Source organism: Scophthalmus maximus, chromosome 10 (genome assembly GCF_022379125.1).
Source record: "Scophthalmus maximus strain ysfricsl-2021 chromosome 10, ASM2237912v1, whole genome shotgun sequence".
NCBI classification, from domain to species: domain Eukaryota; kingdom Metazoa; phylum Chordata; class Actinopteri; order Pleuronectiformes; family Scophthalmidae; genus Scophthalmus; species Scophthalmus maximus.
In genome coordinates, this window is record NC_061524.1 from 15,575,560 (window position 1) to 15,588,989 (window position 13,430).

General features: G+C 44.4%; 2 protein-coding genes across 9 annotated transcripts; one reads left to right on the plus strand and one right to left on the minus strand.

Moving 5' to 3' along the window:
- Positions 1–628: 628 nt before the first annotated feature.
- On the minus strand, positions 629–8,103 carry si:ch211-198a12.6 (uncharacterized protein LOC563253 homolog). 8 transcript variants are annotated; one of them, XM_035605671.2, is made up of 2 exons: positions 7,911–8,103; positions 629–4,209 (listed from the first exon to the last, which is right to left on the minus strand). In XM_035605671.2, exon 2 carries the CDS (start codon positions 4,089–4,091, stop codon positions 2,415–2,417), a length of 1,677 nt encoding a protein of 558 aa, XP_035461564.1. In that variant the 5' UTR covers positions 4,092–4,209; positions 7,911–8,103; the 3' UTR covers positions 629–2,414. The 8 variants fall into 8 exon arrangements, with proteins under 8 accessions (XP_035461564.1, XP_035461562.1, XP_035461568.1 ...); XM_035605669.2 differs by lacking the exon at positions 7,911–8,103 and adding an exon at positions 6,661–6,868; XM_035605675.2 differs by lacking the exon at positions 7,911–8,103 and adding an exon at positions 5,941–6,229.
- A 1,258-nt stretch (positions 8,104–9,361) lies between these two features.
- Positions 9,362–12,646, plus strand: LOC118283336 (tripartite motif-containing protein 16). The gene is made up of 7 exons (XM_035605191.2): positions 9,362–9,946; positions 10,018–10,113; positions 10,242–10,475; positions 10,614–10,773; positions 10,905–11,036; positions 11,425–11,561; positions 11,899–12,646. The coding sequence occupies exons 1-7, from the start codon at positions 9,548–9,550 to the stop codon at positions 12,280–12,282; spliced, it is 1,542 nt and encodes a 513-aa protein (XP_035461084.2). The 5' UTR covers positions 9,362–9,547; the 3' UTR covers positions 12,283–12,646.
- The last annotated feature ends 784 nt before the right edge of the window (positions 12,647–13,430 follow it).

Consider the following 13,430-nt stretch of genomic DNA (forward strand, 5'->3'; position numbering starts at 1 on the left):
GCCAATTGTTGAACTATTATTTTTATTTGAGGATATCACATAATACAATGGATTAAACTATAAAAAATACAGATATTTGTAAAGGTTGCCCAATTTAGTAACTGTAATCTGTTGACATCAGGTTGTGAAGGAATGTTAACGACTGTAGGACCTATAAGTGAGGTAGGCAGGTACTCTGACACGTTGAATGTTTTTACGTTTTTTCACAGGACCTTTTCAGCCGCAGCTCTGACTGCTGGCTGGTTCAGGATTGGTGATATGCCAGGTTAAGGTTCAAATGTTTTAGCTGTATGAAGGATGGAAATCCTAGAAATCTGTAAAAAAACAAAAAAACAACTCAACAATATTGCCTGTCCAACGTATGGACTCAAACCATTGAATCGAGGGTAAAGAGTGACACCATGTGGACACACTGTGCAAGTGCAAAGGGCAGACAACCAGGTCGTTTAGTCAGCATACATTTATATCTCATCACTCCGTGTAACACAAGTCATGTGCTATTTATTTCGCAGGATCTCAAAAAATTAGGGGGTTTACTTATAACTATTGAACAGATGACACTTAGTTAGCTCTGGGGTTTATAGCCATTCCAATTCCATAAACATACTCCATTAATTGAACGCCACAAGAGAGTCAACAACCTTTATTTATCCATGTATGTGCCACTCAGAAATTGGGAAAAGGTGTTACAGGATTTGCCCTTAAGAGAAGCGTATATGGATCATTTACAATTTTTCTCTCTACAAGGAGGCCGTTGACAAAAATGAAGGGCGTGGGTAAAGACAATATGGTCGTAACAGTGTAAACACATGGTAATATACATGAAAGCAAAAAAAAGGTATCAGTGACATCAAATTAAAATGTAGGGTAAGTTAGTATGAATAAGAACAAAAGACTCCTGAAACCCCTAACTTTTTTTCTCAAATAACAGCTCGGCATACATTTCTACATCGCATGCAATAAGGCACCTATCTAACACATGGAAGAAACCTATGCTACAGTTTGAAGCACAATTTGTTATTGAAATGAAAAGAAAATATTGCTCACTATAATGTTCACTCCCATAGAAACTGTATATCCCTCATTCCCTTTCATATAACCCAAGCCATGTCTAAAAAAATACATCAGTTTGTAAAAGATATTTTTTTTTTTTTTTACACATAACAGTAAATAGAGCGCAATTGGAATTTGAAAAAATCTTGTAAAAGCGAGATTTTCATGTAGTCTTTTTAGTATACACATCTATTTTGAGATCAAATTGTGAAAATCTGCAGATCAACACGAGTGTTACTCATATTCTGTACACAGGTCATTGAATTAGTCTCCAAAGAAATAAAGTGTGATGTTGCATCTCAGTTACATTTGGTGCTGGGGCAGAGAGGAAACTGCACAGTAAATAATTAGGACACGGGTCATGTTGGAATATGCTACCCAGTAGGTTTTTATTTCTATTATGCATTTTCTTATGGCTGCATGTCATAATAGAATCAGGGTGTCAGCCAGTATTGCTCTCTTTACAGTCAATGCAGCGGTGCGAACCAATAGTATACATACAGGAAAACAACCTTATAAATATACAAGTTGGCTCATGTCTGATGGAGGCCAAATTCAACAACAAGCTGCATGGGAACACCTGCAAAACGTTTATCTCCGACACTTAAAACAAATGAAAGTCATAAAAAGGAGAAGAAAAAAAAAAGTGGAGACAAAGTGGATCTTACTATCAAAAATGTAATCTTTTGGAACAGCACACTAGTCACCTATACATATATATAAAAGAAAATCAATAAGTATTTACATTGGATTTGTGATGTTTGCTTCATATGGATTATGTGGATGAAGAATTGACTATTTAAATCGAGGCAACAATTCCTGTTCTCCAATTGTGTTGGTAGCCTTGAACAAAGTTGAGGATGAGAAGCATGTGCCCACCTGAAAGTATATAAACTGTATTCTTCAATCGAAAAGACGAGCCAGAAGATTAAACATATCTTCAGCTGGTAACAATTTTATCATGTATCTTCAAATCACATTTTTTTCCTTTAAAAGTGTTCAAAAGAGATCCTGGAGCAAGTGAAGCACAATCACAAACAAGAATAGATGCTCCCTCCCACTCTATTATTATACCCTCTTCAAACTGAGCTCAGAGTCCCAGGATCTGAATTATAGGTTTCATTGTCGTTCGGGCCAAGCAGTTTCCTCTTGAAGACTTGTGTGTTACTGTCCCCTCTTTCATAACTGCTCCACTTCACCGTGGCCATGTGCTGACCTGACCACTGTTGTCTATAGAAGCTGGCCTCATGATACCCGTGGTGTGGCGATATCGTTGATTGGGACCGTCGGTAGAACAGAGCCTGGGGGGAATGGTGGTGTACACTTGGGTGGGACAACATTTGAAGGTTGGAAAAGGGTGCTCACTGATCAACATGGATCCTATGATGTCTGGAGAGAGAAGATGAATGGTTGAAACCTTTTCCACACTGAGTGCACCTGTAGGGTTTTTCAACAGACAGGATGCGCTGTTTTGGGAAAGCGTTGTTGGGGAATGCCTTCCCTGTGGGGATGGTGCTGTACTGCTGCGGTGGCGGCTGGGGTGGTTGTTGCTGCTGCTGCTGCTGCTGCTGCTGCTGTTGCTGCTGCTTGTTCTCCAAGTGGACTCTCTGATGCCTAGCCAGGGAGGAGGAGTGATTGAATCTTTTGCCACAGTGACCACAGGTGTAACTCTTTCCCTCCGAATGAACTCTTTGGTGGCGGGACAGGGAAGAGGAATGATTGAAACCCTTGTCACAGTGGTGGCACATGTAGGGCTTGTCTCCCTGCTGGTGCACCCTCTGCTTCGGGGGAGTGCCGTATGACATGGGTTTCCCGGGCTGCGGTGGAGAAAACACCGGATTCTGCAGGTGGGTCTTGTGGTGGCGAGAGAGAGAAGAGGAGTGATTGAAGCCCTTGTTGCAATGTCTGCAGGTGTAGGGCTTTCCTCCGGCGTGGACTTGCTGATGCTTCTTAAGGTGGCGTTTGCGGACAAAGCTCTTCCTACACATGTTGCATTTGTATGGCTTCTCACCCGAGTGGATCCTCTGGTGCTCTCTCAGAGTGGCAGCAGCCGCAAAACACTTTCCGCACTGTGCGCAGCGGTGGGGTTTGTCTCCGATCACGACTGCAGCATGGGTCTTCTGATGCTGCTTCAGGTTGGAAGTTGTGGCGAAGCCTTTGCCGCACTGGCCACAAGTATATGGCTTCTCGCGCGCATGGACCTCCTGGTGCTTTTTTAGATGCCTTCTGCGGACAAAGCTCTTCCTACACTGGGTGCACTTGTAGGGCTTGTCCTCTGAATGCATCTTCATGTGTTCTCTCAGGGTGATGGCAGCAGCAAAGCTCTTACCGCACTCTGAGCATCTGTGGGGCTTGTCTGGCAAATGAATCATCTGATGAGACTTGAGGCTAAAGGCGTCAATAACATCTTTGCCCATAATCTCAACTCCAGGTGGAACATAGGGCTTTTCTTTCATGTGAATCTTCATGTGTTGCTTGAGGCTGGCCTCCACTGCAAAGCTCTCACCGCAGTGGACACAAATGTAAGGATTGAGGTCCTTGTGGATCTCAAAGTGTTGGTGAAGATCGGCTATGCTGCCAAAAATCTCCCCGCACTCGTTGCACTGCAGGCCATGGGCTTCATGTATGATTACACCATTCTCGGACTCCACTGTCAACTCTCCACCATGGTCAGACTCCACTTTGACCACATGCTCGCTTTCTGTCTTAAGCAGCACCTCTCCCAGCAGAGCCTCGCCTCCCGAAGTCTTGATTTCTGCTGCTGTGAAACAGTGCATCTCACCATGTTCAACCTTGATGTAGTCATGGTCTGTCTCGGCTACAATTGCGTCCACACAGGCTACAGCACCAAGGTCTCCCCCCAGTCCCTGGATCTTTAAGTCTGAGCCGTGGATCTCCAGCTCTAATCCACGCTTTTCTTCCGTCATGATCTCGGTTTCTGCTCCATAGTGAAGGTCGACATGGCTGTGGGCTATGACACACTCCGACCCAAGTGTGTCAAGGCCGGGTGTGTCACATTCAGTCTCTGACTCGGCCATGAGAACACACTCCAACCCCACGACTTCCGTTTTCCTGCCGGACGAGTACTCACTAAAAAGAATCGGGTATATAAATTGGTTTTGTTGAGCGGACCGGTGCTCTTGTCAGATAGCAGACCTGCAAGGAGGAAAGAAAGGAAAAATATTAATATGTATGCTTTGAGACTGTTTTCATTTCATATTTAAGTTATGTATGATAATTGTCTGTCTGCAATGCTGAAATAAAAGGAGGAAAACTACATTTATGAGTGCTTGCAAAAATAATATGAACTTTTCTTCAAATATCTTTCAATTTACTTTGCATGCATCACGGGGTAGTACTGAAATCTGGCCCAATTTCAACATTTCAAATTAGGCTGGCAAATAAAAATAAATGCAAGAACAAAAAACTATTATGTTTCACTGCGATTGGCAATATCTCAGCAAGGCCCCCTGACACAATTACGGGGGAAAAACGACCAAATCCAGAATGAATGTCAGTCTTTCTGGGGGGAAAAAACAGTTTGCTGCCCGCTTCCCCAGGATAAACACGAAGAAACACCCGACAAAAGAAGGGACAGCAGCAAACGTCATGTTTGGTTGAACACATATATATATATATACATGTGTCAAAGAATGGCTTGAACATACATAGTTCATGCTACTAAAAGTATTGTATAATCGCTGTGGCTTGTTGGTTTGATCTGAAACGAATGTGACTACAGCATTGAGCTGACCGAGGGCCTCGATCAGAGCAGATCGAGTTGTGGGGCTGACGTGGTGGATCAGACCTTCAGGAGCGGTCCACAGCAGACCTGCGATACCACTTCGGTGAGCCAAGTGCTCGGTCTGCTAGCCTCGTTAGCGCTTACAACCAGCTCCAACTTCACTGGCTAGCAAAAATGTATCAAATCAAAGCCGACCACATTCTCCCGGATCAAAGTTCGTACGCACGACCAGCGAGTCGTCGGGCCCGCGAACCCCCGTCATGTGCGCGGGCCGCTGCGCCTTCTGCTGAGATGCAACTCCGGGGGTCGAAGTTGTCGTTTCAAACCGAGGTGTTGTTACCAGACAGCGCGCTGCTGGCTGCTAGCCTCCCAAAACAGCTACAAATAGCCCGCATAGCCGCTAGTTAGCTGGCTACGGTGGACGGGGGGGGGGACTGGTTAACGACGAAACAGCCCTGTGCTAGCCGCTAACGCCTTCGTGATTTAGCCAGCTAACTAGCTTCGTAGCAAAAGCAACGCGCGAGTAATTGGCCAAGTGCTCAGCGAACAACCGACGACTCACGTTCGAGCGAGTCGTTGAGCGGAGTCGTTCGGTGCGTTCCGCGGCACCGCTACCAACGCGGAAATTCGCCCCGCGCGAGCATTAACGGGCCATCTTGTTGTGCCACACCAGCACTTCCAGCTAGCCAAGATTACATGCTCGCCTAAGATGGCTGCCGCGAGCTAACGTTAGCCCAGTTAGCCTCCGCCCTTCAAAACATACCGAATTAGAGCTGGCCCCGAAGCCATCTCACGGCGAGCGGAAGATCGCGCCACAGAAAAGCACAGATGCATTAGATTCGTGGCCACTCAGACGTTCTACTGGGTGGCGGGCACGACCCCGAACAGACACGTTGCAGACAGCGTCGCGAAAGACAACACCGACGGCTAGTGTGGGTACCTTAGCAAGCTAAGAGCCGCTCCAAAATTTGGCCCAGGAGTGCGCTAGCGGAAACAAAGATGGCTAACCGTGAGGAAGACGACTGCTGCACCGAAAAGCCCGGGAAATGGTGCCTTTCTACTTACCTCGCAATCGGCGTGGGAATCTAATCCCGCGGCGTTTAGTCTAACGTGAATTGACCCAAGAACAAAATTTACCAGACCGGTTGGTGACTTGTTGGCGAAGGGGACAAGATTGATCTTGGCTACTGTCCGGGCTAAGGGCTCCCCCTCACTGCGGCAGCACCGACAGACCGCACACACGACTGCAATGGCGGCCTTGCTGGGGTTAGCAGCTATCCAGCCGAGACACCACTAGCGTGCTGGCTACGTAGCCATGATGCCAAGCTAACGAGCCAGCTAATCCAGCCTGCTAGCACGGCTAAAGTCTGGCGTCCAGTACAGTGCCAGCCTGTGGCTTGTAAGACATCGGAGCGGAAGGGTTTGTTACCAAACCGCCCATCGGACCATGTTACGTCGGGTTTCGTCTGCAAACTAGAACCGCGCTCAGCTGCGGACCGAGGCGGACGGTTCGATTGAGCAAAAACAACCCGGACGAGATTGTGTGCTGAAATACTTCATTATGTCAGTACCGTCTCCGTCTTGTCTGTGGGTTTTTTTCTTTCCTTCAACTGGACAGATACACACCAGTGCGAGTCTGGGCCTGTATTTTTCCATTACAAAGTTCGCTACTATCACAATGGGAAACACACAGCACACAACCTATGCGCTGACCACCATGATAAAGAAACACTGTGCATGTATTCACTCAAACAGAGCCCCCCTGCCCCGGCGCACCACTTGGATTTAAACAGTGAAATGATCACCACGCGCAAGGACTGAGCTGGTCCTAAAAATAAGAATCATTGCATGCACACACCCACCTTTGAGTCTTTTTACTTTCTTAGTACTGGAGGGAGGAAAACAACAACAAAAAGAAGAATCGAACGTATGCTTCAAACTCCGGGCTGCGAAGGGATTTTGCAAGCTGTTGTGAGCCTCGTCAAACTGCTGTGTGTGTATATGTGTCTTCCTCTCTCTCTCCGCCTGTGTGTGTGTGTAGCTGGCGCCACAGCTCATCTGGCGCCAACGTTGGACAACCGACGCACTTTACCGAAAGCAATCCGTCATTCCAGCACGACAGGAAAACCTCTACCGCCCCCTGCGGTCTCGGAGTTGTACGTGCCAGAGTGGAAGACACATGTTTACAGTCTTGTACGGTCTTGATATTCATTATTCAGCAAACAGTGAATAACTAAAACTGCTCAAGCACATTTACAGTATCGTACTTGAGCAGAATCTTAAGAGTGCTTACACTTTACTTAAGTATTTCAATTTTCCCTCTATGCGTTAGTGTTTCTATTTGGAGAGTTGTCTTCTGTCTTATTAAATGATGTGATTCAAAGCTGACTGCTGGCCTGTAATAGTATTTCTGAGTTGTGTTACAGGAATGTGTTGTTTAAATGCTTGTTGATTAGTGAGTAACTCTGTCATATGTCGCAGAGTTTAAATGTTCATTCCAATTCTCGATGATCGTTAACTGAAATACTGTAACACAATCCCTGTTGATGCAGCGATCAAAGGATCAAAGGCGCACGCACTACTATGATCTCATCGCATATAACTGACCACATTTGAAAATACAAAACCGGACCGAGATCAACACCCGGGAGGGCGAGCACAATTTCTGAGAAACCACATACAGATACCAAAAGGAATAATAAAGGAATTCTTCATCACATCAAGGCCTGGTTATTGGAAACCAATATTGGTTGTGGTTCTGACCCAGTTGAAACAAATCCCATAAAATTATCCTAAACATTAAGCAATATAGCCATACAGCATATGCACAGAACGGGGAGAAACTGCTAGACAGCAATATCAATAATCAAATAAATAAACACGATGACTACATGTCCAGTATCGTATATGACGGTCGTCATATTTCATGCTAACACCACATCTACACATCATATGAATGAAATGTATTATTATTATTTTCATAGCAAAGCCCAGACACCACAGATTCCAATGGTGTGTTTCTTATCACTCTATGACCAACCGTCATAAAACAAGCAGCTGAAGAGCAAAAAAAGTTTGCATCAAACGGCGACATAGATAAATTATGTCTTACCTTTGATGTTTTGTCAGGATAATTTATGTTTTGATCCATAAATCTGCTTTCACTTGTTAGCACAAAGCCTACTCGTCGTTTTGAGCTGATACAATGCGGTTTGCTTCCAGGCTGTTGTTTCTAATTTGAACACACTTCGACCAATCAAATTCCTGATTGGTGTAACACAATCAGGAAGAATGGATTCTTCCCCTCAAAGTTAGTGAATGGTGTTGTTGACAGGGATTTGGATGTCCGTGGACTCTCCTGGCTCTGACGGTACGACAGACGTGTCAATAATACAGATTGACCAATGGGGTGCTGAGCCATAACCCCGCCTATGTAACGTTGTGTCGCTGCCATCCATGACGTCATTAGGCCAAACTACAAAGATCGTCTTGGTTACAGCTTATAATAGTTGTATTAGATGTAAGACACACTTATAAGTGAAATTAAATGGGTTTTGTAGTGAGAAACCTCACATGGCAAATTTGAAGAGTCCGTCTGACCATGTGCCTACTAAAGCCTGTAACTTTGCCACGCTTCACTTTATCAGCATGGAATTTGTCACAGATAATGTCCAGATGTTGTTTTGTGGATTTCTAAAATAATCTGCATTATTACATAGGGGATATTCATGCTGATAGTTTTTTTGCAGACTTCAGTGAAATATTTAATTTACCCTGACCCAGTAACATTTATACCGCTGAAATCTCAAAAGTGTTTCCTTTATATAGATACCAAGATTATTGATGTAGACCTTGTAGTTGCAGAGTTTTTAAAAAATCTGGGCATTTTTGAGCTGTCACCTGCAAAAAGGGCCGTGAGCCTTTGCAATAAATAACTAGTCCCACAAGATGATGCTGTTTGCCAGTATTGGGGAATGTTCTGGAGGTGGGCAGTACATACCATAGAGATAACAAAAAGCAATCAATCAATCAATCAATCAATCAATCAATCAATCAATCAATCAATTAATCTATCTACCTATCTATCTATCATAGTGAATGAATGAATGAAACCTTTATTGCCCCTGAGGCAATTTGCTTTACACAGCAAACAGGAACAATTAAAAACAACCATATATAACATGACAACACACCATGTAACATAAACACCAACAATTATTTAAAGCATTATTTGGTAGGGATATAAAGTGCAATATCTATCTATCTATCTATCTATCTATCTATCTATCTATCCATCTATTTATCTATCTATCTATCTATCTATCTATCCATCTATTTATCTATCTATCTATCTATCTATCCATCTATCTTTGTATCTATCTCTATCAATATGGGCTCCTTTTTCAATTTTGGTAGTTTCAACTGTCTCTCTGCTTTTTCTCCGTCCTCTTTGTTTCAGTCGGTACATAGTAGTACTGTAGTAACTCCCACTCCCTGCTTATTAAACATCTAACCTGGAATACTGGTTTGACAGTGAGTGGAGTACATAGCTAACATTCTGTCACACACAGAGTCAGTCACACAGTTTCACTGAAGCTGCTGACATCGGGACCTCGTCTTATTTGGTTTCCTGCTTCTGTTGAGTGTTTTTCTTAAGCTATCGCTCACAGTATATTTCTTCTGAGCTCACTTGTGGATTATTTCATATTTGTTATCACATCTGCTGAACAGTTTTTTTTTGTTGGTAAAATGTCGCGGCCCAGCACTCTGGATTTAGACAGACACAGCAGCCTGGAGAAATCTCGTCGCTCAGCCAGTCGCAGCCAGCTCAGGGCCGAGGCTCAGCATGGGGACGTCCTGTGTGATTTCTGCACAACAAGGCGGCAGAAGGCGGAGAAGTCCTGTTTGGTTTGTCTGGCGTCCTACTGTGAGGCTCATCTCCAGTCTCACTATGACTATCCTACCCTGATGAAGCATAAACTGGTCAAAGCCACTGGTCAGATGAGAGAGAAGATCTGTGCACAGCATGACAAGCTGCTGGAGGCTTTTTGTCGCACCGATCAGACATCAGTGTGTGTGCTGTGCATGATGGATGAACACAAACACCATGACATTGTCCCGGCTGGAACTGAGAGGACTGAGAAACAGGTGAGTGGCGAAAACAATCTGTCAACCTATACTTTTGGTGAAGATACTCAATAATGTTTTTCCCTCTGCAGAAACAACTTGGGCCCACACTGCACAAATCTCAACAAAGGATTGACCAGAGAATCAAAAAGTGGCAGGATCTCCGACAAGCTGTGGAATCAGTTAAAGTAAGCAAAGAAAAGGTCATCCCACTACTAGACACAAACCGATGCAAGGTGTGCCGGTTTGAGAAATAACCCCTCTTCTCCCATATTCTAATAAACGTTCTCCCTCTTTTACTTCTGCAACCCATCAGCACTCTGCTCAAACGGTCCTGGAGGAGAACGAGCGGATCTTCACTGAGCTTCTGCTTTCCATCGAGAGGAAGTACAATGAAGTCAAGGAGATGATCCGCTCCCACGAAAAGACCACGGTGACACGGGCCGAGATAGTCCTGGACCGTCTGGAGGAGGAGATCACTCTCCTTCGGAAAAGACACAACGATCTGGACAAGCTCTCACACACTGATGACCACATGCACTTTCTACAGGTGAGGCGTCGAACAAGACCACCACCATGTGGTGCAAAAATCCGGGGTCAGTGTTGAGGCTATATTTGCCAGGTGTGTCTCCTCTCTCATCTCTGTCTTCCACCTTCTTCTTTTTTTTATTTTACATTATTTAACCAGAGCTGGCAGTCTCTGTCGGGACCCTCAGGATATGAAGACCTCAACAACACAAGTGTCGCCCCCAATTACTCCTTTGAATCTACCAAGAGAGCCATTGCTGCACTGAAACTGGAAGTAGAAGAAGTCGGCAAGACTGAAATGAGCAAAATCTCAGGAGCAGGTGGACAAATCTTGTCTTTCCTTTGTTCGTTTCTCAAAGCATTGGTGTCTCAGCACAAAAGGGGTGTTTTTTTTGTGTCCGCTGTCACTTTCATGAAGCTTATCGCGTGTCTCTCCCGTGTCCCTTCATAGTGAAGGATGTCTACATCACGGAAGAGGTTGAGACAAAGACAAGAGGCGAATCAGTTTCGAGGGATGAACCGAAGACAAGAGAAGAACCGAAGACAAGAGAAGAACCAAAGACAAGAGAAGATTTCCTGAAATGTGAGGAATTAGGCCGCTTTCTAAACTTCAGGCTGGAAAGAGAGCTAGCCATGATGTCATGTACAAGTTACATCCCTAACAAAGGGATGGCCACATCATGTGGTGACACAACTGAAACCAGGGTTATGTAAGGTATGTTCTTTGCATAACAGGTTCGGTGAAACTTGAACAAACACAGGTGTTCCTGCTTTTCTCCTCCTGCATGGGAGTTACAAAACCAATGGTTTCATTCGGCAAACGTTGTCCAACGGGGTGAAACTGTGACACTGACGTTTTTACAGAAACATCTGACACACACCTAAAAATACCATAACATTAAATTGGAAAACGCAGACAAAAAAAACCCCCAAAGAGGAATGATAATTATCTTGTCCTTTGTCGTTTTAAGATGCTTGCCAGTTAATTCTGGATGTCAACAGCGTTCACCCCAACCTTCACCTCTCCGAGGGGAACCGAACAGCCACGATGAAGAGTGAGCCAAAGAACTACCCTGACCACCCAGAACGATTCGACCACTGGCAGCAGGTGAGGATTTACTGCCCTTCCAGAATGTCGTTTTGTGTCTGACAAAGGGAAGAGGGAAGTTGAACTGTTGAGAACGCGACAGGGCCCAAATGATCACTGTATCCGTAAGGGAGATTATTGAATTCTGTATACAGACTTGAGCTTAAAAGGAGCCTTTACTCTCAGGGAACTTGCTCTTTCAATCGTTCTCTCTCACTTTTAAAATGCGTTTTTCTCCTCTTCCTTTGTTTGTCACGAATGAAAACTGCTTCCCAATTAGGGCCTTTTCGTATAAGTACAGCTGTTATAAACCATGCATTAATCACACGTTGTCTTTTCATCCATTCCACTTCTCCAGGTACTGTGCAAGGAGAGCATGCCTGGGACTCGTTGTTACTGGGAGGTTGTCTGGCGGGGGACGGAGATAGACGTGGCGGTCGCCTACAGGGGCATCCGCCGCAAAGGAAACGGGAACGAATGCAGCCTGGGCTGGAACGACAAGTCCTGGAGTCTTTACTGCTCCGACTCCGAGTTCACCTTTGTGCACAATAATAAGCGAAAAGACATTCCAGCTCCAGTGTCATCCCGTATCGGCGTCTACGTGGATCGCGCAGCAGGAACACTGGCGTTTTACAGCGTCTCCGACAGCATGAAGCTTCTGCACAGGGCCCACGCGACATTCACAGAGGCCCTCTACCCTGCATTCAGTGTGTGGGGCTTTGGTTCCACAATACGACTGTAGCAGAGTCGCTATAGTGTCATGTGTTTAATGTGAATACAGTTAACTCAATATTGATAAATTCTTCTTAGACCACCTTATGCTCAAGTATAAGTTCCCTCATCCATGAACTATTATGGGAGTTCAGTCTAATTGATGTGTGTTTTTGACCTGTTGATCATTGCTGTTGGTTTTGGGAGAACCAAGTCTGAAGGGGTTGAAAACAAAATCTGTCAGTCGTAGAAAAAACGTATTCAATAAGTTATGATCGTGTTATTCTCTCTTTGTACCACATTTTTTTCTCCATTTTATCAAAGCATGTTACATTTGCATTATTATTATTATGTTATATGCTGTGTGTGAAATTAAACCACAGTTTCCCAAACCCCCAAGTTGTCACTGATTATTTTTTTTTCATGGATACCACCTCTGACCTTGTTGAAATGCATCACGTGGACATCAGTGGAGTTGCTATTATACCCGTCAAATTAAAATCACATATCTGTGGCCATTCATTGCCAGACATCCAGACGTCAGGCGGTCCATCTCACGCAAGTAGATAGAAGTGTGAAGTAAAAACTCCAGGGGGCAGCACACACACACACACACACACACACCCACCCACCCACACACACACACACGCACACACACGCAGAGAGAGAGAGAGAGAGAGAGAGAGAGGGAAAATCATACACATTAAGTTTTCCTGTATTCGCATCAAATGTCTCTGTTGGCTGATTCGTCGGACAGTGGGAACAGAAGACGGGGCATCGTGATCAACTGGGAGAAGAAAAGAATGTTTCGATTAGACTCGACAACAGTAAAGGGCACAAAAATAAACCACATAACTATGTTGTTTTTACACAGACACAAACACTGAGTATTGTTTCTTATTCATAATACTACTCTGCTGTAACAATAAAGTCTTTCAAAGGCTTTTGATAATAAAAAAAAAAACAGGTCACACATTGTAAAATCTGAGCTTAAACCACTGCCTCAAAATTAAAATGTATTTATTGTTAAATTGATTGTTTTCTTTCTCTGTCTATTTTAGACATCGTATCTTGTCTTATGACAACAAAAAAAATCAAGTCCCAAATTATGCGGATAATAAACCTCAGCTTCATTATGTTGCCCTACAGAGGCCCACCGACCCGCCCACCCGGCGCGCG